General features: G+C 40.6%; 1 protein-coding gene across 3 annotated transcripts in view; it reads left to right on the forward strand.

The window, feature by feature from the left end:
* SPAG1 (sperm associated antigen 1) overlaps nt 1-26,645 on the forward strand; it is an 84,284-nt gene that overhangs the window by 41,839 nt on the left and 15,800 nt on the right. For all 3 annotated transcript variants that reach the window (XM_066379225.1, XM_066379226.1, XM_066379227.1), the window contains 4 exons: nt 13,645-14,040; nt 14,445-14,544; nt 20,390-20,542; nt 24,950-25,128. In XM_066379225.1, coding sequence (XP_066235322.1) covers nt 13,645-14,040; nt 14,445-14,544; nt 20,390-20,542; nt 24,950-25,128 — 828 coding nt within the window. The remainder of the gene's footprint in view (nt 1-13,644; nt 14,041-14,444; nt 14,545-20,389; nt 20,543-24,949; nt 25,129-26,645) is intronic.

The raw sequence follows: 26,645 nt of genomic DNA on the forward strand, positions 1-26,645 counted from the left end.
CTGGCAAGCCCCTACCAGGCAATACTCTGCCTGTCTGGGCTGCTGCTCTGTTGCTCTGCAACTGAGCTATTTTTAGCACCTGAGGCGAAGGCCATGGAGCCATCCTCAGCACCTGGGACCAACTTTTGCTTGAACCATTCAAGCCATTGGCTGTGCGAGGGGAAGAGCGGGGGGCGGGGAGGGGTGGAAAAGCAGATGGTTGCTTCTGTGTGACCTGACCAGGAATCGAACCCAGGACTTCCACATGCTAGCTGATGCTCTACCACTGAGCTAAATGGCCAGGGCCTAGTTTGTTTTTTTTTATACAGGGACAGAGATAGAGTCAGTGAGAGGGATAGATAGGGACAGACAGACAGGAATGAGAGAGATGAGTAGCATCAATCATCCGTTTTTCGTTTTGACACCTTAGTTGTTCATTGATTGCTTTCTCATATGTGCCTTGACCACAGGCCTTCAGCAGACCAAGTAACCCCTTACTCAAGCCAGTGACCTTGGGTCCAAGCTGGTGAGCTTTTGCTCAAACCAGATGAGCCTGCGCTCAAGCTGGCGACCTTGAGGTCTCAAACCTGAGTCCTCTGCATCCCAGTCCGACTCTCTATTCACTGCGCCACTGCCTGGTCAGGCAAGTTTTAAGTTTTTAATAACAGAAAATATAATGTAAAATATATACCACAGGTTAAAGTATGATCAATTAATCCAGAATAAAGACAAAGTGACAGAAAGAAGGGAGGGAGAGAGATGAGGACACAGAATTAGAGCACAAGAAACAGATGAGAGCCTGACCAGGCGGTAGTGCAGTGGATAGAGCTTTGGACTGGGATGTGGAGGATCCAGGTTCGAAATCCCAAGGCCAAGGTCGCCAGCTTGAGCATGGGATCCTCTGGTTTGAGCATGGGCTCACCAGCTTGAGCACAGGGTCACTGGCTTGAGCATGGGATCATAGACATGACCCCAATGTCATTGGCTTGAGCTCAAAGGTCACTGGCTTGAAGCCCAATGTCACTGGCTTGAGCCCGAGGTTGCTGGCTTGAGCAAGAGGTCATTTGCTCTGTTGTAATCCCCCAGTCAAGGCACATATGAGAAAGCAATCAATGAACAACTAAGGAGACTAAGGAACTGCAATGAAGAATTGATGCTTCTCATCTCTCTCCCTTCCTGCCTGTCTGTCCCTCTCTCTGTCTCTGTCACAAAAAATAAAAAAATAAAAAAGATGAATGAGAAATGAAGAAAGAGCATTAAAAGGAGTTTCTGTTGTTGTTGAGAGGGGTGGAGATAGTGAGACAGACTCCCGCATGCACCCCAACCAGGATCCCGGCAGCCCCATCTGAGGCTGATGCTCAAGTAACTGAGCTATTTTTAGTACTTGAGGCTGATATGCTCAGACCAACTGAGTGATCCTCAGCACCCAGTCCCACGCTCAAATCGAGCCCCACTGACTACAGGAGGAGAAGTGACTGAGAAGGGGAAGAGATTGAGAAGGGGAAGAGGGAGAGGGAGAGAAACAGATGGTCACTTCTCCTGTGTGCCCTGACTGGGAATTGAACCAGGGATGTCCATATGTTGGGCCAATGCTCTATCTACTGGGCCACTGACCAGGGCAAAAAGATTAAAAAGAGAAATTAAAGTAAAAAGTTTTTCAATGATTGTGACTCACTTCAACCAGATTTTAAGTTCTGGCAGCAAATGTTCTTAGGATTTATATAAATATTTAGTTTAAGATAATTAGCCATTCAAGTGCCTTACAATTAAAGAATATTATTTAAATTTTACCTGGAGCAAGATGTAGTATAAACTATATCAATTGCTACTATTTAATTTTTTTTAAATTTTATGTATAGTAAAAATGGACTTTTTTTGGTATATACATAGTTTTAAGATGTGTATAATTTTCATGTAACTGTCACCACAATCAGGATGCAGAACAATTCCATCATGCCAAAACATTCCTTTTTGATCTTCTTTTAGCCAAACCCTTCCCTCACCCAAGCCCTAGATAACCATTAATCTGTTCTCTGTTCCTCTAGTGTACCTTTTCTAGAATGTCATATATTATAAATGGAATCATAGTATGGAATCTTTCCACACTAGCTTCCTCTACTTATCATGCCACTAAGATTCATTCATATTGTTTCATGTATCTTTGGCTCATTTCTTTTTTATTCCTGAGTACTATTTTATTATTTTGATGAACTGTCATTTATCCCTTCTCTTGTCAAGGACATTCAGGTTGTTTCCAGTGTTTGGTACTTATGAATAGAGCTGTTATTAATATCTACTCATAGGTTTTTGGGTAAACATATATTTCCACTTCCCTGGGGTAAATATCTAAGAATGAGATTGTTGAGTCATATGGCAAGTTTACTTGTTTAACTGAATAAAAATATCCAAATTGGGCTTAACCAGAGGTTCCTCAGTGGATAGAGCGTTGACTTGGGACACTGAGATCCGAGGTTTAAAACCCTGAGGTCACCAGCTTGAGTGCAGACTCACCCATTTGAGCAGGGTGCTGCTGGCTTGAGCGTGGGAACATCAACATGGTCCCATGGTCGCTGGCTTGAACCCAAAGGTCTCTGGCTTGAAGCCCAAAGTCGCTGGCTTGAGCCCAAGGTTGCTGGCTTGAGCAAGGGGTCACTGGCTCACCTGGAGCCATTTTGCCTTCCCATTAGCAACTTATGAAAGTTCTAGTTGCTTTTCATTCTTGCCAGCATTTGGTATTGTTGGTTTTATTTTTAAAAAATCTTTTAAGCCAGCCCTGGCGAGAAGCTCGGTTGCTTAGAGTTGTCCTGAAGTGCAGAGTTTGCTGGTTTGATCCCCGGTCAGGGCACATAGAGGAATAGATTGATGTTTTTGTCTCTCACTCTCTCTGTCCCTCCTTTTCTTCTTGCTAAAATCAATGATTAAAAATATTAAAGAAACTTTTAAGCCATTTTATTATGTGTATAGTGGTTGCTCATTGTGGTTTTAATTTGAATATTACTAATGGCTAATGATGTTGAACATTTTTGCCTATGCTTATTTGCCATTTCTATATCATTAAAAATGTTTTTAAATTGCTTTTAGAGAGAGACAGAAAGAGAGAAGGAGAAGCATCAATTTGTTGTTACACTTATTCATGCATTCATTGGTTGATTCTTGTATGTGCCCTGACCAGAGATTGAACTCACAAACCTTGGTGTATTGGGTCGACATTCTAACCAGCTGAGTTACCTGGCCAGGGCTATATCATTTTTTATGAAGTATCTGTCGAAATTAATCCACCAATTTTTAAAATTAGGTTGTTATTTTTTTACTGTTGAGTTTTGAGAGTTCTTTTGATATTCTTTATTCAAGTCCTTTGTAAGGGATGAGCTCTGCAAACGTATTTCCCCCTATTTGTAGCTTGTTTTTTCATTCCTTTACCAGTGTTTTTCACAGAAAAAAAGGTTTTAAATTTGGTTAGAGTCTAATTTATCAAAAAACTTTTTGGTCATGGCCAGTTAGCGCAGCTGGTTAGAGCACTATCCTGAGATGCTAAGGTTGTAGTTTCGATCACTGGTCAGGGCACACATGGGAAGCAACTGATGAATACAAAAGTAAGGAACAATGAGTGAATGCTTCTCTCTCTTGCTCTCTCCCCCTTCCTTATTGTCTCTCTAAAATCAAGCATTTAAAAACATTATTTTATTGAACTGTGCTTTTCATGTTATATCTAAGATGCTTTGCCTGACCTAAAATCTCATGGAGATTTTTCTCTTGTGTTTCCTTTTACATGTTTTCATACTTAAGATCTGTATTCTTTCTGAGTTAATTTTTTAAACATATTTTCATTTTTTGTTTTTCAGTTATATTAGTTTCAGGTGTACAATTTATTAATTAGACACTATATGACTTACTAAGTGATTATCCTGATAAGTCTTGCACCCATCTGACACACCATACACAGTTATTAGAATATTATTGAATGTATTCCCTATGCTGTATGTTACATCCCCATGACTGTTCTATAACTGCCAATCTGTACTTCTTAATCCCTCCACCTTTTTTCACTTGTCCCTCCAACATCTGTCCCATCTGCCAGCCGTCAAATTGTTCTCTGTATCTGTGAGTGTGCTTCTGCTCTGCTTGTTCATTTATTTTGGGGTTCTTTTAGATTCAATTGTTGATAGATATGTATTTATTGCTATTTTACTGTTCGTATTTTTTATCTTTATCTTTTTCTTCTTCTCCTTAAAGAAGACCTTTTAACATTTCATATAATACTGGTTTGGTGGTGATGAACTCCTTTAGCTTTTTCTTGTCTGGGAAGCTCTTTATGTATTCTTTCATTCTAAATAATAGCTTTGCTGAGTAGAGTAATCTTGATTGTAGGTCCTTGCTTTTCATCACTTTGAATGTTTCTTGCCATTCCCTCTGGCCAGCAAAGTTTCTGTTGAGAGATAAGCTGACAGTCTTATGGGAGCTCTCTTGTAGGTAACTAGCTGCTTTTCTCTTGCTGCTTTTAAGATTCTCTGTCTTTAAACTTTGGCATGTTAATAGTGATGTGTCTTGGTGTGGGCTTCTTTGAGTTCATCTTGTTTGGGACTCTGTGCTTCCTGGATTTGTACATCTATTTCCCTACCATGTTTGGGAAGTTTTCTGTCATTTTTTAAAATAGGTTTTCAATTTCTTGTTCTCTCTTCTCTTTCCAACACCCCATGATGCAAATGTTGGTACGTCTGAAGTTGTCCCAGAGGTTCCTTAACACTATCTATCTTCATTTTTTTGGCTTCTTTTTGCTGTTATGATTGGGTGCTTTTTCTTTCTTACATTCCAAATTGCTGATTTAATTCTTGGCTTGATCTACTTTACTGTTGATTTCTTGTAAATTATTCTTTATTTTAGTTAGTGTAACTTTCATTTCTGACTGGTTCTTTTTAGGAATTCTATGTCCTTTTTTATGCTGTTGAAGTTCTAAGTTCCTTGAAGTTCTCACTAAGCTCTTTGAACATCCTTATAACCAGTGTTTTGAACTCTGTATCTGGTAGATTGATTGCCTTCATTTTGTATAGTTCTTTCCCTGGAGATAGCTCCTGTTATTTCATTTGGGACATGTTTCTTTGTCTCTGCATTTTGGCTGCTTCCCTCTGTTTGTTTTGGTAAGCTACTATGTCTCCCAGACTTGGTAGTGTGGCCTGGTATAGTAGGTGTCCTGTAGGGCCCAGTGGCACAGACTCTCCAGTCCCTCAAGCTGGGTGCTCTAGGTGTGACCCTGTACTAACTGTGTGTGCTGTCCTGTTGTAGTTGAGCTTTGATCACTATTGGCATCATTGGAAGGGATTGACCCATAGGCTGATCAGCTTTGAGGACTGGTTGTGACTACAGCAGAGGAGCTGCTGTGCAGGAGTCAACCCTATGGAGCAGAACTTGCTTCAGTGGGACTTTGGCACTCACCAAGTCTACCCCTTGAGTGTGTCAGTCACTGTGGAGGTGGTAGTGCTGTGATCCAGCATGGTCTGAGCTGTCTACTGGGTGCACTGGCTCTAGGTCCTCCCAGGAGGTACAAGGTCAGCCGTTACCTTTTCCCTGCCAGGGGCCACCTGGCATGAATTACAGAGTGATCTGCAGATGGCCACTACTTGTGCTGGACTTGGAGGTGCCAGGAGAGGCCACCCTGTGAACCAAGGCTGGCTGCCACTAGTGCCAGTTCTAGGGCCACTTAGCAAAAGGTATGGGGTATGCAGAGGACAGATGCTGCTGTTTGAAAGATTTTAGGAAAGTCCAAAGCATGAGCTAAGACATGCCATGTGTATGGAAAAGCTCTGGAGATGGTTTGGGTGGGCCCGCAAGTTGCGTGATGCAGGAGCTCAGAATCACCTGCGTCAGGCAAACGGTGTGAGCCAGGTTGATGGAGACTCAGATATGGTGCACTCCTGCTGGCTCTGGGGCTAGGGGCTGCTCTCAGAAAAGGACCAGTGGCCTCTGCCAGTACTTTTGTCTGATAGAAAGCTGTTCCCCAGCTCTTGCCGTGTGCCAGACAATCTAATTCTTCCCTATATGTCCCTGTGTCCTTTTTTTATTTTTATTTTTTAATTTTTAATTGAATTTATTGGAATGACCGCAATCCCTAGTTCTTTTCAAGCTGCTGCCCTGTTGCTGGAGCTCAGAGACAGTGAGTCCCAGTAAGTCTGTGCATTGTCCCTTAAGGAGAAACTGCCTGGGGCTCCCACAGCTCTCTGTCTCGCTCAGCCACATCCTGCTGGTTTCACATCAGAAGTTATTGGGACTTCTCTTCCTGGCACTGGCACCCCTGGGCTGTGGAGCCCGGTGTGGGGCTGAGACCCCTCACTTCTCAGAGGAAACCTCCTCAGAGTAGAAAACTCTCCTGATTTTTAAAAAATATTTTATTTATTGATTGTTTTTAGTGAGAGCAGAGAGAGAGAAAGAAAGGTATGGGGGAGGAGCAGGAAGCATCAACTCATAGCTGTTTCTTGTATTGGTTTTGACCAGGCAAGCCCAGGGATTTGAACTGGGGGCCTCACCATTCCAGGTCAATGCTCTATCCACTGCACCACCACAGATTAGGCTCTCTCCTGATTTTTATCCACCACAGGTGGGACCAGCCTATTTCAGGTCTCTGCCCTTCCTACCAGCCTCAATGTGGCTTGTTTAAATCCCTAGTTGTAGGACTTCTATTTAGCTATATTTCAGGTGGTTCTGAATTATGATTATTCTGTAGTTCAGTTGTAATTTTAAATGTGGTTGTAGGAAGATTTGAGTGCATTAACCTATACCACCATCTTGACAAGAAGTCCTGAGTTAATTTTTTATTGAGATATAATTGACATATTAGTTTGAGATGTACAACATAATGGTTTGAAATTTATATATAACCTTGTTGTGGTAATTATTTCACAATGTTTATGTATATCAAATCATCACATTGTATACCTTAAACTTATACAATTTTATGTGCCAATTATAGCTCAATAAAGCTGGGGGAGAAAAGATGTTAAAAGACCCTCCTCACAAATAGAGATAAACAAACAGGAAAGGGCTAATCATTAAAAAAACAGTCAGTAATACTACTCTTGTAATTAGAATCTGAGTCAGGATTGTGTAATATAATATCATTTAACAGAATGGTAAGATGTTTCTCCCTAAGATGAGCCCCAAAGAGAAGCAACAGTTCCATTCAGATCTCTAAAAAGCAAGAGCTTTAACAGAACCATTTCTGATTTTGTCATTCATGCCCCATAATTATTTTATAAATTAGGGAATATATAAAACTATATAAGATTCAGAAAACAAAAATGTCTTGATAAGAAGAATATAAATTTTAAAACCAGTTAGTTCCCTTTTATCAGGTAAGAAGTCAAGATTAGGTAGAATAAATTGTTGGAAGCCCTGTAGTTGTCCTTTTAAAATGAAATAAATCATTGGAGCTAGCTTATGCTTACTTCTACCAAGTTCTGTTGTTAGATGACATGTAAAAAGAGGTCCTGGAGCCTCAGAAAAGGCAGAAGAAAGTCAAGTCACTATTGGGAAAATAATGTTAATGTCTGGAGGGAGATTACTGAGTTGGAATCATTGCTCATGGTTTCCCATTCCACCACATTCCCAGAAAGAATTGTTATTCACTATGGGGCATGGTGCAAGGGGCTCTGAAGACCATTGAAAATACAGCAATTAGTATGGTGTAACCTTGACTGATAATGCTGCTCTTCTGGGAGCTCTGCCTGGGTTGGCCAAGCCCACTGCATCCAGACTGAGGTTCAGCATAACCAATGGATTGAACAGCTGACAACTGAGTGTCTGCTCTGGGTCAGGTACATACTGAGAGGAGACAAATTGGTAGGTTTTCTTCACTGACTTTCTAAGGACTATTATGAAGAAATACCTGCCTATCTGACAGGCTGATTAGATCTGGGGATGGGTATTTGTAAGCTTCTCAGAAACTCCCCACCTATTTGTTCTCCTTCCCTCACAAACACTTAGAAGCGGCCATCATTATATAACTGTGGCTATCAGACTTTGGTATTTATTCTATCTCCTTATAGAGTCTCTGAGAAGTAATCAGAGGAAAGTAAGCATCTAGCCTCAAAGAAAATGAAACAGTCACTCATGGAAGAATAAAATATTAGGTAAATATTTCTCTTGACATAGAATCAGGGAGTCCAGGAGAGCAGAAGGGTGGGAATTTCAGAGTTAAAATAATAGACAAAATCATAAAGAGAGAGGTGAATGATTTTGATTATGTAAAAATGAAAAACCTGTATAAGTCAGATGCCATAAAACAAAAAGCAAATGATAAATTAGGAAAAATGGCAAGGGGTTGATAATCTTGTCATATGAAGAGATTTTACAAAACAATAAGAAAAAGTTAGAGCCCAGTACCAAAATGAACAAAACATATGAACAGATAAGTCACTAGTGAAGAAATTAAGTGATCGATAAATTTTGTATTGCTAATAAAAAATGAAAATGAAATATAGATTTCTTTTTTTCTCCCATTAAATTGTTCAAGATAGAAATAGAATATCCTTTGTTGTCAAGAGGAAGGTAAACTTAGCACTCCTTTTTAAAAATTAAGATATAATTCATATATCATAAAATTCATCCTTTTCAAATTCAGTGGATTTTAGTATATTCAAAAAGTTGTGCAACCATCACCACTGTCTTTATCCATAAATTTTTATCATCACAAAAGGAAATCCCGTACACATTAGCAGTCGCTTCTGTTCCCCTAGTGGTTGAAAGAAGCACCACTAGTCTGCTTTCTGTCTTTATGGACTTGCCTAATTTGGATATCTCTTAAGAATGGAATTGTACAATATGTACCTTTTTGTGTCTGGCTTTTTTAACTTAATGTTTTCAAGGTTCGTCCATGTCACAGCAGCCCATGGATAATACCACTTTTTCTTTATCCATTCATCAGTTGATGAACATTTCCCTTCTTGGCTATTAATAATGCTGCTATGAATATTCTGGTACAAACTTATGTGTGAACATGTTTTTCATTTTCTTGGGTATATACCTATGAGTGGAATGCTGGGTTATATTGTAACTCTATATTTAACTTCTAAAGGAACTGCCAGACTTTCTCAAAGTGGCTACCACATTTTATATCTCCACTAGCAATGTGTGAGGATTTCAGTTTCTCCTCATTCTTATGCTTTGCCTTTTTGATTATAGCCATCCTAGTGGGCATGAGGTGGTAATTTCTTATGGTTTTGATTTGCATGTCTCTAATAACTTACTGTGTTTGTAGACCATTTTTTCATGTGTTTATTAGCCATTTGTATATCTTCCCTGGAGAAATGTTTATTCAAGTCCTTTGCCATTTTAAAATTAGATTATTTGCCTTTTTATTGTTGCACTGTAAGTGTTCTTTACATATTCTGGATACTAGACCCTTATCAGATATATAATTTGCATGTAATTTCTTTCATTCTGTGGGTTGTCTTTTTACTTTCTTCATTATATCCTTTGATGCATAAAAGTTTTAAATTTTGGTGAGGTCACCTGACCAGGTGGTGGCACAGTGGATAGTGTCACCTGGGACACTGAGGACCCAGGTTTGAAACCCCATGATCTCCAGCTTGAGCGTGGGGTCACTGGCTCTCTGAGCATGGGATCATAGATATGACCCCATGGTCTCTGGCTTGAGGCCAAAGGTTACTAGCTTGAAGCCCAATGTTCCTGGCTTGAATCCAAGGTCGCTGGCTCGGCTGGAGCCCCTGGTCAAGGCACATAGGAGAAAGCAATCAGTGAACAACAAGGGAGCTGCAACAAAGAGCTGATGTTTCTCATCTCTCTCCCTGTCTTCTCATCTCTGTGTCCATCTGTCTGTCTCTTGCTTACAATTATATATTTATATACTATATCCTATTACTATATAGTATATAAAATATAATTGTCTTATAATTATATTTTATATATGTATACTATATATAATACTTATAATTACATTTGTATATTTTATATATCTAAGTATATAATTATAAATTATGTAACAAATATATAATTGTTATACTATTATAAATATATGTATTCCTAATGACTATATCTATATTTACATCATCTATGAAGAGAGTTTTATTTCTTGCTTTCCCATATGGATGCCTTTTGTTTCTTTTTCTTGCATAATTGATCAGGTTAGAACTGCCACTACAGTGTTGAGTAGCTGTGGTAGAAAGAGCATCCTTACCTTGCTCCCGATCTTCAGTGGGAACTTCTTTCAGGACTTGACCACTCAGTGTGATGTTAGCCGTCAGTTTTTCATAAATGTACTTTATGTTGAGAGATTTCACTTCTGTACCTCATTTTCTGAGTGTTTTTCTTTTTTCATGGAAGTGTGTTGGATTTTTTCAAATGCCTTTTCAGTTCAGGTATGATCATGTGGTTTTCCCCTTGTTCTATTAATGTGGTATGTTGCATAGATTTTTTTACTGTTGAGCCATTCTTCCATTGCCGAGATAATCCTACTTGGTCATGGTATATAATCCTTTTAATATGCTACTGGATTTGGTTTGCTTATATTTTGTTAGGATTTTTGCATCTACCAACTACCCAAATGACCCCTAAGGCTACTGAAGTCCTTGTGGTCTGTGGTCTTTAGATCTAATGGTTCTCTTTAGTCCTTGTGCAGGTGACACTGTTGGCCATTCCTTCCTTTGATATTTGTTATTACTGACTCTTTCTTCCCTGAAATTCTCTTTCTTCTTAGTTGCTAACACAGTGTGCCCTCTAGGTTTTTCTCTAATTTTTAGGTGGTACTGTTGCAGGAATTACAGCTGACAGAGGATAGACGTTCAAAACAGTTTAATGGAGAAAGTAGAATTTATTAGTAGCCGGTGGAGCATGTGGGCTAGTAGCACCAAAGCACGAGCTCCTGGAAGTTAGATTTCTTACATCTTATATACCTTTTACAGGTCCTATGCACACCTCATGGCTGAAGGTGAAGCAGGGGAGTTTCTTTGGGGCAGCAAGGGGAAGGAGTTTCTGGACCCCTGGCCATATCTATTTAGAAATCTTGTTTCTCTTGTAAGTATTGTAAGAGTCTCCAGGAGTCAGTTAGAGGTCTCCTGTTAGAGTTAACGATGTGGATAATCTTTAACTGGTTGAGCCAGTAATTCCTGCAGACCCCTTCTCCTGCATTCTTCTGGTTTCTCCCCTCTCAGTACTCCCTCTCCATTTGAAATTCTTTCTGTGATCAGCCTTTAAGAATTAGTATTTCTCCTTTGGAAGATGTGAGTGACTCAGTCCACATCCAAACTTCCATGATTCTTTATGTGCCAGCAACTCCCAACTCTATCTCTAGATAGGGCCACTCCCCTGATCGACATTTAAAGCCACCTCCTGAACAACTCCTCTGGAATGTCCTATAAGTAGTATGTGGTACCTAACAGGACTCACAGGACTTTCATGTTCTGGCCTCTGTTTACCTTTACAGAGACTGGCAAAGTTCAGGGACATTTATATCTTAAGGAAAGAGGTATGGCTGTACATTCAGTTCATTTCCTTTGAATCCCATTTATGCTGGGATTTCTAGCTCTCTGTGCTTGAGCAGATTCCTCAGCTACTTCCCTGTACCTTTCTCTGTTGCCTCATTTGTAAAGCAGGGATGATACTACTCAGTATGAAGATTAGTGATAATGTATGTGAAGGTCTTAACCCATATTAAATTCTAAAATGCAGCTATTTAGTAATAGTACTGGCCAGACATGAGAGGATAACATACAAGGGAATGGACAATAATACTAAGTTTTCCATTGTTTTTTGCTGACACTGACTTGTGCTTCCATTCATTTTTGTTCTGTGTGGGGACTTGAATAGCAGATACCAGATGAAGACTGGAACCCTGCTCTAATAATCCTACTGGGTCCAATCTGGGGATTTATCTCTATAAGATCTTTTTATTGTTTTAATGATTAGATCCAAAACTGGACATTATTCCGCTGTAGAGAAAACTGTATTTATTAGTGTGTTTTTAAACTCTGCTGACCTTAAGGTGACCATCCACTGATTTGCATTTTTTAAGCTAGAGAAACAGACAGGAAGGGAGAGAGATGAGAAGCATCAACTTGTTGCAGCACTTTAGTTCTTCATTGATCGCTTTCTCATATGTTCCTTGACTGGGGGCTCCAGATGAGCCAGTGACCCCTTGCTCAAGCCAGTGACCTTGGGGTCATATCTAGGATCCTATGCTCAAGCCAGTGATCCTGTGCTCAAGCTGGGTAAGCCTGCACTCAAGCCAGTGACCTCGGGGGTTTTGAACGTGGGTCCTCAAGGTCCCAGGTCAGTGTTCTATCCACTGCGCCACTGCCCAGGTCAGGCTGATTTGCATTTAAATACTTGTGGTTTTCTATTCCCTCTGTCTTTATGCTTCAAATCCTGGCTTTACCATTCATGAAACAGAGTGGAAAATATATCCATTAAAAATCAAATTAGAGTTTGTTGAAAGAAAAAGCTTGGAAGTCTCTGTATTTAAGTGCTTTTTAACAGTGCTTTGAAGTTGTTAAAAAACAAAATGTATCCAAGTAAATTTGAAGATATAACTGGCTTTAATTAAGCAGTTCATGAATTGGGCAGCAATTCATCTAGCAACTAGAAGGGGCTCCCAGGAATTGTAGAAAATAGAAGGTTTTCATAGGAAGTTGGGTGGGGCAAGGGAGCTCTGAAAGAAAAGAAGGGCTATTTAGGGGCAGGACTATTTTCTTTGTGTGGAAAGAATTGGGAAGAGTTATTGCCTATCTTTCTAGGGGTCGGGGATGAAGAGGACCCACTGACTATATTACCTTACTGGTGCTTGACCAAAAAATTCCATAATGGTTGGTCAAGATTATGCTTCTGGGAGAGTTTGAAACTGCAATTGGATCAGGTATTGAATCGAGGTTTGTTGAGCTTTTAGTACAAGTGACCCCATTTTGGGCCTGTGGTATTTTTCTTTAACAAAATGATGAATTGCCTTGTATAAAATATTGATGACATCATCAATGAAATATTTATGCATCATTTTATATTTAAAAACAATGGATTCAGTAATCATTAAGGCTATGATTAGTATTTGAAAGTTTGAATAAGGTATTGTAATAAACTGTCTTTTAAAGGTTCACTTTAAAAAACTAGGTGCTTATTTTTATTTGACTGCTCAGTTCACTTTAAATGACTTAAAAATCACTTGGACTTTATTTTTCTGTCAAGTGACCTTTTTCTTCTAGCCCTTTAATATTAGGAATGGGTACCCTAACGTTGGGTGCAATTATCATAGTCAAGTTTTATTAACTTCATTCACTCGTACATTGTAAATGAAAGAAAAGTACATATTTTGTAAGATCTATCTTTGCCTATCGGCTTTGATGAAGGGAATGATTTTGAATGCCAGTTTTCAATCACAATTCTTTCAGTGTTTAAAAGAGTTAAATACGGAATCGGCTTCTGTCCACAGCCTGGGAAGCGTCAGAGGCTCGGACACGCGCCCCGCCCCGGGGTAAACCCTTGGTGTGGGCGCCCTGGAGGAGCGGCAGCCGCAGCCGCTGACCCCGCCCGAGGGGGCGGTGCCCGCCGGGCTCCCGCCGCCCCGCCCATCGGCCCGGAGCCCGCCTCCGCCCGTCCCGCACCCCTGCGGCCACCGCGTAGATTCTCCTGGTGATGCAAACACTCACTTCCCACATCCACTTCCCACAGAGGCCGCACCGCCGGCGGGATCCGCGCGCGCCACGGAGCCGCGCGCCATGGGCAACATCCAGAAGAAGCTGACGGGCAAAGGCGAGGCGGGCAAGCGGCCGGAGAAGGGCGCACTGCGGCGTGGTCGCACATCAGGGGCCGGTGCGGACAAGCGGGGCTGCCCGCGGGTCCCGGCGACTGGGGGCGGTGCCAACGGGCACCCGGGCGGCGGGAGGGGCGCCCGGGACCCCATCGCGGCCGATGTGTTCCCAGGGCCCGGCGCTGTGCCGCCCGCCCCCGCCGCTCCGGTCGGCCCCTCCGGCCTGAAGAGCGAGGGCAACGAGCTGTTCAAAGCCGGGCAGTTCGCCGAGGCGGCGCTCAAGTACTCCGCGGCGATAGCACAGCTGGAGCCGGCAGGTAGGGGAGCTGCGCCCTGCGGGCCCCACCGAACCCTCGAACCCTCGGGCTGAGCGTGGAGGGGGGCACAGGGTCCCCGCGGTAGAGGCGAGCGCCACCTCCTTAATGCTTGGCGTTTCCGTCTGTAATGCCTTCCTGGTGTCGGAGCGCGGTGAGTGCCTGGAGCCTGGATCTACCGGAGCTGCCTGTAACTCGGAATACCGTAGACTGTGCCCGGGCGAGGCACGTTTGTCCCTTGCGGGCTTTCCCCCTCTGGCCATTGCGGACACACTCAGCTCCTCGGAGCTCTGCATTGTCAGCAGTCTGTAGGACTGCAGTGCCACTGGAGCCCTTGGTTGTCTAGTAATTCTGAGGAACTTGATTTTGCTGGTGGATTTTAACTGTTACATTAAATGTGATTTTAGGAAGTGGAAGTGGAGATGATCTAAGTGTCTTATATTCAAATAGAGCAGCATGTTACCTAAAGGAAGGAAACTGCAGTGGCTGCATTCAAGATTGCAACAGGTAAACGGCTGGCTTCGGGGTTGTCAAGAGGTTATTTCAGGGTGGTGAATGTGCAGTGTATTTACTGGCCTAAGTTTTCTGCACGACTAATTTCTTAAGATGTTTTAAGGTATGTTAATTGATTAATATATATAAAAAAAATCACATATTCTTCTCTTTTACATAAGACAGTTATAGAAGATTGTGCAAACTTCTTCATTTCTACCGCGGCCACCTTGATTCATGCTCTTTTTATATCAGTCCTGGTCTACTGGAGAAGACCTCCCTATTCTTTCTGCCTCCTTCAATCCCTTGTGGCATCAGAATAACTTTTCCTGAAGCCCCGTTTTGTTCATACTGTTTCAAACAGGTGTTTATAAACTCCTCTGTCACCATATTGTCCCAAGAACAAGCTTTCTGCTCCCATTTGGTCCACTGTCTGTAATGTCCTCTGAAATTCCTGCTCAGCTGACCACCTTCTCCACCTGCCTGGTCACCTTCAGCCTCCCTGGTCGCCTTTAGGTCTGTAATGCTTGTATTGTACTCTCACCTGTAGGTCCTTGTGTTATCCACTGTTGGATTTTAAGCTGTGGGGTCAGGAACCATGTTTTATACAGCTTTCCATTTCTCAAGCACAGTAGTCACCCGTGGTGCTTTGCCAGTTACGTGCTGAGATAGAAGAACATATTTACATGAATTAAAGTAGTGTCTTCCTCAGGAGCCCTTTGGAAAGAAGCTACGATTAGTACATCTAAAACATAAAAAGTCATATGTCCTAGTTTGACCTTAAGATTTACATTTTTGTCTGGTATTATCTCCTTTCATTCTCAGAAGCCCTAGTTTGGATAGCAATTTATGTGAACACCACAATTATATATTGAACAATTAGTGTTTTCCATTGGTAGTGTCAGTTTAATGATATGGTAAAAACTTGTCAGTATCTGTGTCTACATTTTAAAAAGAAGGTCTTGAGGTACTCAGAATTTTTGCCAATTTCACATATTCAAATTTTAAGTGAATACTATTTATATTCACTCTGGCCTGACTTTAGACTCTATCCACTATTGTGCTAGCTCACAATAGCTAATTGTTGTTACATTTTCAGGATTTTGTGAGCTGGTTGAAGTCAAGTGGGTAGCTTGAAGTCTGCCATGGTTGAAGTACTAAACCGTGAAAATTGGCAGATCATATATCGGCTTTTTTTTCTGAGGAGAGCTGGTTGTTAAACATTTACCACTGCCTATAACTAACTAACCAGACCACTTGAATTTTCAGAATATCAGGCACATTGTGATTTGAGCCAGGAACCTGTGAGAGGGCCAAAAAAAACACCCCCAAAACTTCTTTCCATCTTCTAAGTTCTAGCTGGCCTAGTAATCAAATTAACAGAGGCAGATGAACAAGAGAAAATCAAATTTTAATACATGCACATAGGGGATTCACATACACATGGAAATTCCAAAGATGGTAAGGTAAAATTGGGTGTATATGTTATTTTGGACAAAGAAGGGAGGAGTGGAATGCACATGGTAGCTAAATATTTGCTGGACAACCCAGAAACAATGAGACACAGTAAACAGGCCCCTGTTTGAGGCCTTCCCATCTACCATACTTAATTCAAATTAGGCTAAGTTGAATATGTTAAGATTTCTTTCCTGGAGCAGTTTTTCCTCTGAAACTCTTGGGCAGGAAAAGGAGGAGGGTGACAGTCTTTTTTCTGACTTTTTTTTTTTTTCTTTAGGGAAAGGGTGGGGGAGGGAGGGAGAGAGAGACAAGCAGGGACAGACAGATGGAAAGGGAGAGAGATGAGAAGCATCAACTTGTCATTGTGGCACTTTGTTGATTGCTTTCTCACATGTGCCTTCTCTGGGGTGCTTCAGCTGAGCCAGTGACCCCTTGCCCAAGCCAGCAACCTTGGGGTCATGTCTTTAATCCCCATGCTTGAGCTAGATGAGTTGGCGCTCAAGCTGGTGACCTTGGGGTTTCGAATGTGTGTCCTCAGCATACCAGGTCATTTCTCTATCCACTGCACCACCGCCTGGTGACTCTTGTTTCTTAATAACCAGCTTAAAAATCAGTATCCCTAAAGGCACAGCAGCTTTGTTACCCTTCAAACCTTTCTGCTTAGGTGTCTATTGCTAAGACATTACCCTTTAGACTTGTCTTAGGTGTTCCTACAATGAGTGAATTCAGGACTCTAATAAACTCAGGACCTCTACAGACACAGCTTCTGTAAAATGGTGGATTCATTTTTTCCTTAAGTGGGATTGTGTAAGGTGGAAGACATTTTCTTGTTAAAACTTGTTTCATTGTAGATCCATGAGGGGTTAAAGAATGGACTTCAGCCATGGTGTTTAGGGAGGCTAGAATGGAGGTTTGTCTGGAGGGGAGAGATGACCTGCTGGGTAAGGAGGTGGGTGGTGGCTTAGGGAAGGTGTTCTTGGGTAAGTGTTGTCTTCTAGGCCTAGGAATCCAGCTCTGTTGGTCACCACTGACCTCCATAGACACCGACCTGCTTACACGTTTTCTTCTGGCAGTGAGTGCCTCATAAAGGGTATGGGGTGATCTTACTCCCAAGCACTGATTGATGCCCCAGCTGTGTCAGTGCCAGAGAAACCATGATTTGCTATTGCAAACATGTTTAAATATGGATATATTTAAATTTTATGACCTAGGAATCACTTATTAGGAGAAATATAACTATTTTCACTTTAGAAAGATTACATAGGCCCTGGCCAGTTGGCCCAGTGGTAGAGCGTCAGCCTGATGTGTGGATGTCCCGGGTTCAATTCCCAGTCAGGGCACACAGGAAAAGTGACCATCTGCTTCTCCACCCCTCTCTTTCCCCCTCCCCCTCCTTCCTATCTATCTATCTATCTATCTATCTATCTATCTATCTATCTATCTATCTATCATCTATCTATCTGTCTATCTCTTGCTCTCTCTTCTTCTCCTGCAGCCATAGCTCAGTTGGAGCAAGTTGGCCCTGGGTGCTGAGGATGGCTCCATGGCCTTGCCTCCGGCACTAAAGTAGCTCGATTGCCTAGCAATGGAGCAAGGGCCCCAGATGGGCAGAGTATCACCCCATAGTGGGTTTGCCAGGTAGATTCCAGTCTGGGCGCATGTGGGAGTCTGTCTCTCTGCCTCCTTGCTTCTCACTTAAGAAAAAAGAAGATAAAGAAGGAAAGAGAAAGATTGCATACATTGTAAGGGAAACCTGTTTTTAGTTAATTATTTTTTCTTCTTGGAGAGTTGTTTTGTGTTCCATGAGCCCTTCTTGCAAACCAGGTAGTAGCAGGAATCAAATGTGGAAAAAGAAAAACTCAGGGAAAAATCTAAATAAAAGAGAAAGGAAAGTCTATGAAATAAATTTTGTAGATTTACTTAAAAAATAACTTTTTATGCATTTTGGGGGAACAGTATTTGATTTTAAGTGTCCAACTTCCTGGGCCTACTCTGAAGCACTTCCTGGGCCTGTTTCCTAGGGCACAGAGACAGGGTGAGGAGTGTCAGGGCCCGAGGGGCTCCAGCTGCCCCCCAGCTCTGCGTGTCTCTATTTTAGGCTTCCAGGTGGAACATGAAACAGGAAATGATGCCGAAGCAAAAGTTTTAAAACCTTTATTCTAGAAACGACTTTTTATTCTCATAATTGTGTATCAATTTAACACACACACACACACACACACACACACACACACACACACACACACCACTTTTCCCATCCAGCAGGGAAACTTTTTGGGTTATCTGAAGTACACTAAAAATCTTTCAGTGACTTTCCATTGAGGATATTTTGACAGACTCAGTACAGGTAAGTGGTGTCTAGTACTTCCCTGCTTTTGCTCATCCTTGCAACTCTCTGTCAGAATTGAAATTATATGACTTTTTTTAGAGTCTTAACTGTGTAAATTTCAATACTTCAACTTTTGTATAAATTCTGATTTAAAAGTTCTCTGTGTTTGAAGTGAATGCTTTTTTTTTTTCTATTTTATCTTTGTGGAATTTCCATTTATAAGCTTATGTTTATTTTTAGGATTGTGTTTAAAGAGAAAAAGCCTTACATTCACAGGCATGGGGAGTACTAAATATTTATGACCTCATCTTACTCAATTTTAGATGCCAAGCCTACCTCAGGTTTATCTTGAGTTCATAAATAGCGCCTTGGGCTTTGGAGGTCTGGTGTAATATGGGGCAGTTATATGTGCCTGTCATTAATATCCTCTACACATTAAACTATGCTGAATTTAAGGCAGTGGTACAGGTGATAGACCATGATGCCCAGAAGTCTGTTTTGTAGTGTTTAAGTGTTTTAATTTTATTTTAATTTTACTTTTAAATAACTTTCACAGGTTACAAAAGTAATGCATACCTATTACAGAAAAGAGTTTAAAACCTAGTACAACACAAAGGGGATCACAGAAATCCTCTCAGTCCTGACACTGAGATTAGTTTTCAGAGAAATGAAGCTAATTAGGTTTAATGACATTTCTAGAGCACCTCCTGTGGTCCACGTTGGGGCACACCCACATGTGTGTCATTGAGTGTCTGCACTGTGGAGAATTGGAAAGGAGTCTGAGTGGCAGATGACCGGGTTCCTTTATGTGTTGTGTTTTTGTATGTGTTCGTGTAGAAAGCGTGGATGCTCTGAAGAGCATCCTCTCGCCCTGGTGTTGATCTAGGTGCTGCCCTTGCCTTCCCGAAGCTTAAATTCAAAAGAACTAACATGGGCGGATTGCTCCAAGTGTCGCTTCATTTCCTCACCTGCAAAATGAACACATTAATATTTACCTTGCTGGCTTGTTGTGAGAGTAGATTAGAAAATCTACAGGAATAGACAGCAGTTCTCTTAAGACTATTGGAAAAAGAGTTAAGCAGTCTCTGCTCATGCTTCCCATGAAGCAAATTAATGATCTGATGTATAAGTGGCTTGTAGCATAAGAGTTAACCAGAAAAACAGACCTGCGATCCCCAGTGTGGACAGTGTGGTGCATAATCGTCACAGCGTTGTACAGAAAGTAGGTTCTTCATAGGTTCTCTGCAGGGAGTACTGCTTTGCAGTTTCATTTAATTTTATTAAAACTAAGTACAGTAGTTTTCATTCATAAATACAGTCTTCATTGTATGTTTTATTTTGAAATATAATGAAATACATTAAGTAGTGAAGTAGCTTTAAACAGTTACTTCAATCAAAACCAAGGAACATAACCTTGAAATACATCCCTAGTGATATTGAAAATACATGATAGACAAGTAAGTACAAGATGAAAATCACGACTTCAAGAAATTGTATGCTTCTCCTTGATTATTGTTGAAGCCCTTTAGCAGCAGATGAATCATAATAAACTGTATTAAGTTTTAGAGAGCTAATTTTCAAACAGTAATGCGAGTTTTTGTGGTTCTGTGCTAAGGTCCCTTTATTAAATACATACGTGCAAATAAAAATTTTGCTTTTAATCCCTCAGCAAGAATCTGTTGAAAACCTACTCTGCCTGGTGCCGTGGTGGGCTCTGTTAGGATGTAGGGGCTGGTGAGGGTGTGCTGGGGGTGAGGCTGCACGGATGAGGGGGAGGGGAGGGGAGGATGAGGGTGGGGGGAGGCACACTGCCTCCTACTAGGGAACTCATTCTCAGTGGAGGGAGAGTAAGTAAATGCCAGAGTGCTTTGGTACTGGTTTAAAAGAAAGGAAGTATACACAGATTTGATTCCTCTGCTACTCAGGATTTGCCTTTTGGTATGTTGCCAGGTCCCCAAGATGAAATACCAGTTAGCTGTGTGCTTGAGTCCAGTACTACAGTGTGCTTCAGTTAGTGTGAGTTACAGGTTTATTTTCAAAACAAATGACGTGTAATCTTTTTGTCTTTTTTAGGGCTTTGGAACTTCATCCATTCTCACTGAAACCTCTTCTTCGACGAGCAATGGCCTATGAAACTTTAGAGCAGTATCAGAAAGCTTATGTTGATTATAAGACAGTGTTGCAAATAGACTGCGGAATCCACATAGCAAATGACAGTATTAACAGGTAACCTGATCTGAGGCCGCTGCCTCTAAGTTCTAGAAGTTTTTAATGGAATCTGATATTTTTCTTTCCCTCCTTCAAGAATAGTGTCAAAGTGTACACGTGTCCTCAGTTATTTACTTTACATGAATGATTGCCTTTTTCACTCCGTCCAAACCAAATGCTGCTCTTTTCTGACTTATTTCTAACTACCCCATGAGTTGACCTCTAATACCTTCATGTTTGTTTCCTGGTCCATTTATTACTGTTCAGTAAATGTTCTTTTTTAAATAGCACAGAGTATAGCTCGAAAGCACAGAATTTAATTTTAGTTTTTGTAAATATTCGTGGGATTAGGAAGGGGTTTTCAGTGATGTCATAAATGAGTACTAACTATAGGATAATATCAAAATACGTAGAGGAAACTGCTGAGTTGAATCTTCTAAAGGATTTGCAGATATTCATTGGTACCATATCTGCCAGTGGAAATGTATTTGCTGTTTTTCCTCAGGAGAAGGAATGTCGTGAGCCTGCTAGGTATTTGTGTCATATGCCCTTTTTCAGGTGTCCCCAAACTATGGCCCGTGGGCCACATCCGGCCCCGTGAGGCCATTTAGCCGGCCCCCACCGCACGTCCGGAAGGGGCACCTCTTTTATTGGTGGTCAGTGAGAGGAGCACTGTATGTGGCGGCCCTCCAACGGTCTGAGGGACAGTGAGCTGGCCCCCTGTGTAAAAAGTTTGGGGACCCCTGTAATAGACACTCAACTAGGATGAGTAGCAGTTTATAATGGTGAAATAACAAAGAATTTGGATCTAATTTATATTAATATTATGAACTATTTACTCCTTGAGTAAGAATGGGAAGGTAAAAATTTCCAGACTTTTCATGAATTGCTTTCTGATGAAATTTGAAAATTACTAGTTGGGTAACATTTCTAGTTATGTATGTTTTTCTGATCCTATTTGTCCAGAGTATAACTTCTTAAGTATTAGTGTGTGCTACACTGTGCCCTGTTTTGGGCTAGTGTACCATGCCCCATTCACCCCAAAAAGAGAAAAAATTGACATAGGCTCTATCTTTAGGCAAACTAGAATATAGCTATGGAGAAAAACTGAACCTAAGAGATTATCCCCAAGTGTGAAATGTATTCGTAAGGTAAGGGGACCCTGGGAGGGTCCGGCCGCCTTTGTGTGCACGGCAGCTGGTGGAGAGAGAGCAGGCGAGGTGGTCTTTGAAGGGCACCGATACAAAAGGAGGAGGCCTTGAGCAAAACTGCGGAAAATGAGAATGGCATGTTTTGGATTAATTCATTTTTTAAAATCATGCCTCGCTTTACCACGTGGTCCCACTGCACTGGAGAAAACTGCTGGAAAGATCTGGATGGAGAGCTGACAGCAATTCCTGGAGCTTCTGCTCTGTGGTCACACGGAAGCTGTCTGATCCCTGTGTGAGCGCTTTGGAATCTGGAATGGAACTGGATCAGACATGGGGCATTCGCAGTCTCCTTGATCTCGAGCTTGTAAAATCAGGCAGTGTCCCCTGGGAGCTCTCCAAGCCATTGCCCTGCTGCATAGACACCTCAGTGCACGTCATCTGCTGCCTCCTCATGAGTTCCTGAAGCCCCTTTCCCCCTCTTTGTCTGGTTAATTCCTTCTCATCCTTTCGAAGAAGACTTCCTTGCTCGAGGAAATGACTCCCGGAGCCGCCCCGCTGCCTCCCCCACCACGCGTGCACTTCGGGCCTGCTTCCTCTGTGCCACGGAGCAGGGCACCCCTCTTACCACCCAGCTTCCACAGTGTGTGTGAAGCTCTGGCCCTCTCTTCTGAAGAGTTTTTTCTTTCATCCTGCTAGGAGTTCCTTGAGGTCAGGAATTGTATTTTAGCCATCTTTGTAGATATCCTCAGTAAAAATGTGTTGAATGCATGCATTTCCCAACAGAGAGAATGAGGTTCACTCTTATTTCTGGGGCTCTCTGGTAGTCTCTGAGAAGTCAGGGAAAGTAGGAACTTCTCCCAGAGTAGGGGTTCTTGTGAAACAAAGCAGAAAGACACCTAAGTATCTGATGGAGAGGAGGGCCCTGTTCAACAGGTATTTTAGGAAATACTGTGTATTTCATAGTGATAGGCTGAGTGGTCTGAAGGGACATAATAGTTGTCTGAGAGACTGATTATTCATATGTCTGAACCTTCTGCATTTTACTTTTTTTAAAAATTGAAGTATAATTAATATAACATAAAATTAACAATTTTAAAGTATACAATTTAGTGGCCTTTATAGTCACAATGTCTTTCTATCTCTAATGCCAGAACATTTCATCGCTACAAGAGCAAACTGTCTCCATTAGGTAGTCAGTCCTCATTCTCCCTTCTCCCATCCCCTGACTACCACTAATGCGCTTCCTGTCTCAATAGCTAGTCCATATAAATGAGATTGTCGGATATGTACCTTTTGGGTTTGTCTTCTTTCACTTGGCAAATGTGTTTAAAGTTCATCCATAGTATAGCGTATGTTTGTACCTCCATCCTTTTTATGACTGAATAATATTCTATTGTATGGATATATCACACTTTGTTTACTCATCAGTGGACATTTGGGATTGTTTCAACCTTTTGGCTATTGTGAATAGTGTTGCTATGAATATTCAAATATAAGTTTTTGTTTGCATGTCTGTTTTCAGTTCCTTTTGGTATATACCTAGAGCAGAATTGCTGAGTGCTATGGTAATTCTTTTTAAGTTTTTGAGGATTGCATTATACTTTTAGTATGTGCTCAAGAAGGTTCTTTTATACAAATTGACTTTTAAGATTTATTCAGTTTTTTAAGTTGAAATGTTCTTGCTGATATATCATTATATAAGATGAGGACGCTTTGGTATTGCCATATATATAAAATACCCAGTTTAAAAATTTTACTATTCCTTTTCATGAATTCCATATTTATGCTTGCTTTTCCATTTAAGCAACAGCAAGTTTTGTTTTGTTTTTTTAATTAAGCGTCTGTGCTTATTTTCTGTTTTCCATTAATCACATCCTCTCTTCCTCTCCAGGGTGTTCTGTTAAATTTCCCTGCATACACTTATTTACTCCCTGGCAACTCATCATCTCTTTTCAGCTGCTTCTTCCTTCCTCTCTGCTGGTAATACAAGTTTTGCTTGAAAAATCTTTTCTAAAGTTTCTTTTTCTTTTGCAGTTGTGGGTTGTTACACATTATTTTTCAAATTTATTATTTTTCACTAAAATATATGATATTCAGTTATCATAACCAAAGAGCACTATTGAAATCTCAGTTAGAGAAACTATAGGGAAATTATCTGTATTATATTTGTCTCTATATAAATATAAAATATTTTCATACAAAAGGTACTTTTACTGAGTTGACTAACTTGAATGCATTCTACTAATTACCAGTAAACTTTCAGTTTTGAGAAGGATCTTTTAAAAACTAGATTCATTCCAAGAAAATCATTCTATTTTTTTAAATAAAAGTATGATATTTTGTATGTTTAAAGTGATGGGAAAGTGTTAATCTGAATTTTATGAAGGCTATTAGTAAATGTCTTTTATATAAGGGCCTTTATAGTAGACTCCAGTATCCTGTTCTTTTTCATGCATATGAAAAATAATTTTAGATATGAATAATTTTAGAGGTGAAAAACATACAAGGTAAGAGTATCTTAACTGCATCTAAATGTTTTAAGAAAAAAGCAGTATTCCACATGACAGCTAGTTTTGGCCCAGTCTTGTACACCTGTCTTTAGTATATAATTTGGGCATGGAAACTCCCAAGTGCTTCTGAGTATTCTCAGGAATAATACATTTTATCAATTTAGTAATTATATTAAATGTATATGTGACATTTCTTCTGGGCCTCCTCAATTTTATTTTTATATTTCACCTTTTCAAAAATTAAAATTATATTGCATATTCATTTTTACATACTTAAATTAATTAGAAAATCTTAATTTTTTTTTCTTTTGATACAGAAAGGATCTGAAGTAATATAATTTTTGGCAACTTTTTTTTTAACTTTTCTATTGATTTGAGAGAGAGAAAGAGGGAGGGAGAGAGAGGTTTGGTAGGGAGAGAGAGAGAGAGAGAAAAGTGTCAGCTCATTCCACTTAGTTCCATTTAATTGTGCATTCCTGATCGCTTCTGGTATGTGCCCTGACCAGAGTCAAACCTACAAACTTCGGTGTGCTGGGACAACAACTCTATTCATTGAGCCATCTGGCCAGGGTCAGTTTTTGGCAATAGTTAAAAGTCCTTTTGAAGATAGTTCATGTGTATAGCCAACAGCTCAAGATCGTGTGTTTTCTACAGGGAAGTACACAAATGCATAGCATTTGTAAATCTTTAGTTCTTGATATGACCTTTGGTAATATAAAATGCAAATTGCATGATCAAAAGAAAAAACTCATTTTCTTTTTTAGAATAACAAGAATTTTAATGGATATGGATGGACCAGGCTGGCGGGAGAAGCTGTCAGCCATACCTTCTGTGCCCACTTCTGCGCAACTGCGAGCGTGGCCTGCAGCAGAGAGGCCCCCAGAAGAGAGGCCCCCAGATCAAGGGGCAGATTCCTGCAGTCATCGCCAGCCGGGCATCACAGGTGGGGGGAGCCTACGTTCATTTCTTCTGAGGGTTATTCTGAGCTGTGTATACTTTCACAGTAAAACATTAGAATCAGACCTAGGTTGAAGACCCTGTTTTCTTTTTTTTAAGCTACAGAGTCTTAAGGACTTTTTTCACATCTCTAGTGTCCTGGTGAGCATGAAAAGGGTTAATATGAGTAGCTATCTAATGGAGTTGGTCTCAGTAATAAATGGAGATATGCATATAAAATGCATAGCAAATGTTGACTGTGTAAGATTACAATAGACTCAGTAGAACTTAAGTTAGCATTGTATTAACAAGAAGAAAATTAGGTAGCATATAGGTCTGTGCTACGCCAATAAGATTGACGTGTTTGAAATAAATAGCAGGTTCTTTCTTTTGCCTTATAGTTGACCACATATCTGCATTGCTGCAACACCTGCCTCATTCTTTGTGCAGAGTGTTCAGTAAATGTGACTGCACTCATGCTTTTTGCTTTAAAGCTAGCTGAGGCCTCATTTCTCCTGCCTGCTTAGGAACTTCATGCATGTTCCCAGGTTGAGCTTCATCTTGCAGAAACTCTGAGGTTCCTGAGTCATGGTGTCCCAGTGGCTCATGTTAGACCTTCATCCTCTTCATTGCCTTGAAAGAAGAAGCAGTGACCATCTGCCACGGCGCTCAGATGACTCAGCAGTCCCAGAGCAATGACGTAGATCTCTCGTTGTCTAGTCCATTAATGGGGCAAAGCATTTGCTCAATGAGGGGTGGCTATTTATTATTAACAAAATACATATAATAACCATACTATAGATCTGTGATAGCAAATCATAAGTGCAAGTATAATTAGCTTCAACTTTTCATAGTGTGCTGACTATTCGTGAATGGATAGCAAGGGCTTACAATCATTGTTGGAAGAAAAGCTGGATGAAAGGTTTTTAGCAAATTGAGGGGGGAAATGCTTTATAGTATTTTTTTAGTGCTTATATGTACCAGGATTCATGGGGAGGTTCATTTGACCCCTTTGAAATTTGAAACAGACAGAAATACTGTGTTATTTGAAATAAAAAATGAACATTTTATGCCATTTATGCAGAGGGACAAATAAGATTATCATTTACATTCAAGTTTATAGTATAAATTCAGTACATCTATCAAGATTTTTAGATTGCAGAATTTAAAGGTATATGTTAAATTTTAGGTTAAAGATTTTTATTTTATATCAAGTTATTTTGCAGGGTAAAATTACTATATAGATTTAAAACTTTAAATTTTAATACTTTGTGTGTGTTAGAGAACTTTGCTAGCAAGTAACAGAAAATGCATTGACTTAAATTGTAAGGAATGGTTTTGGCTCATGTAACTGAAAGGGCCTAGCAGGCACTAAAATCACCACAGCTCATCGGGGTTCAGGCCTGGCCAGAAACGGTGGAACCACAGCCGTTGAGGCTTCTTGTCTGCACGGATCAGTGTCCGCAGGGAGAGACACCATTGCTTTTGGTGGCATTGATTTAAGAATAAGGGAATTTGTTGCTC

This window comes from Saccopteryx leptura, chromosome 3, assembly GCF_036850995.1.
Source record: "Saccopteryx leptura isolate mSacLep1 chromosome 3, mSacLep1_pri_phased_curated, whole genome shotgun sequence".
Taxonomy (NCBI): Eukaryota; Metazoa; Chordata; class Mammalia; order Chiroptera; family Emballonuridae; genus Saccopteryx; species Saccopteryx leptura.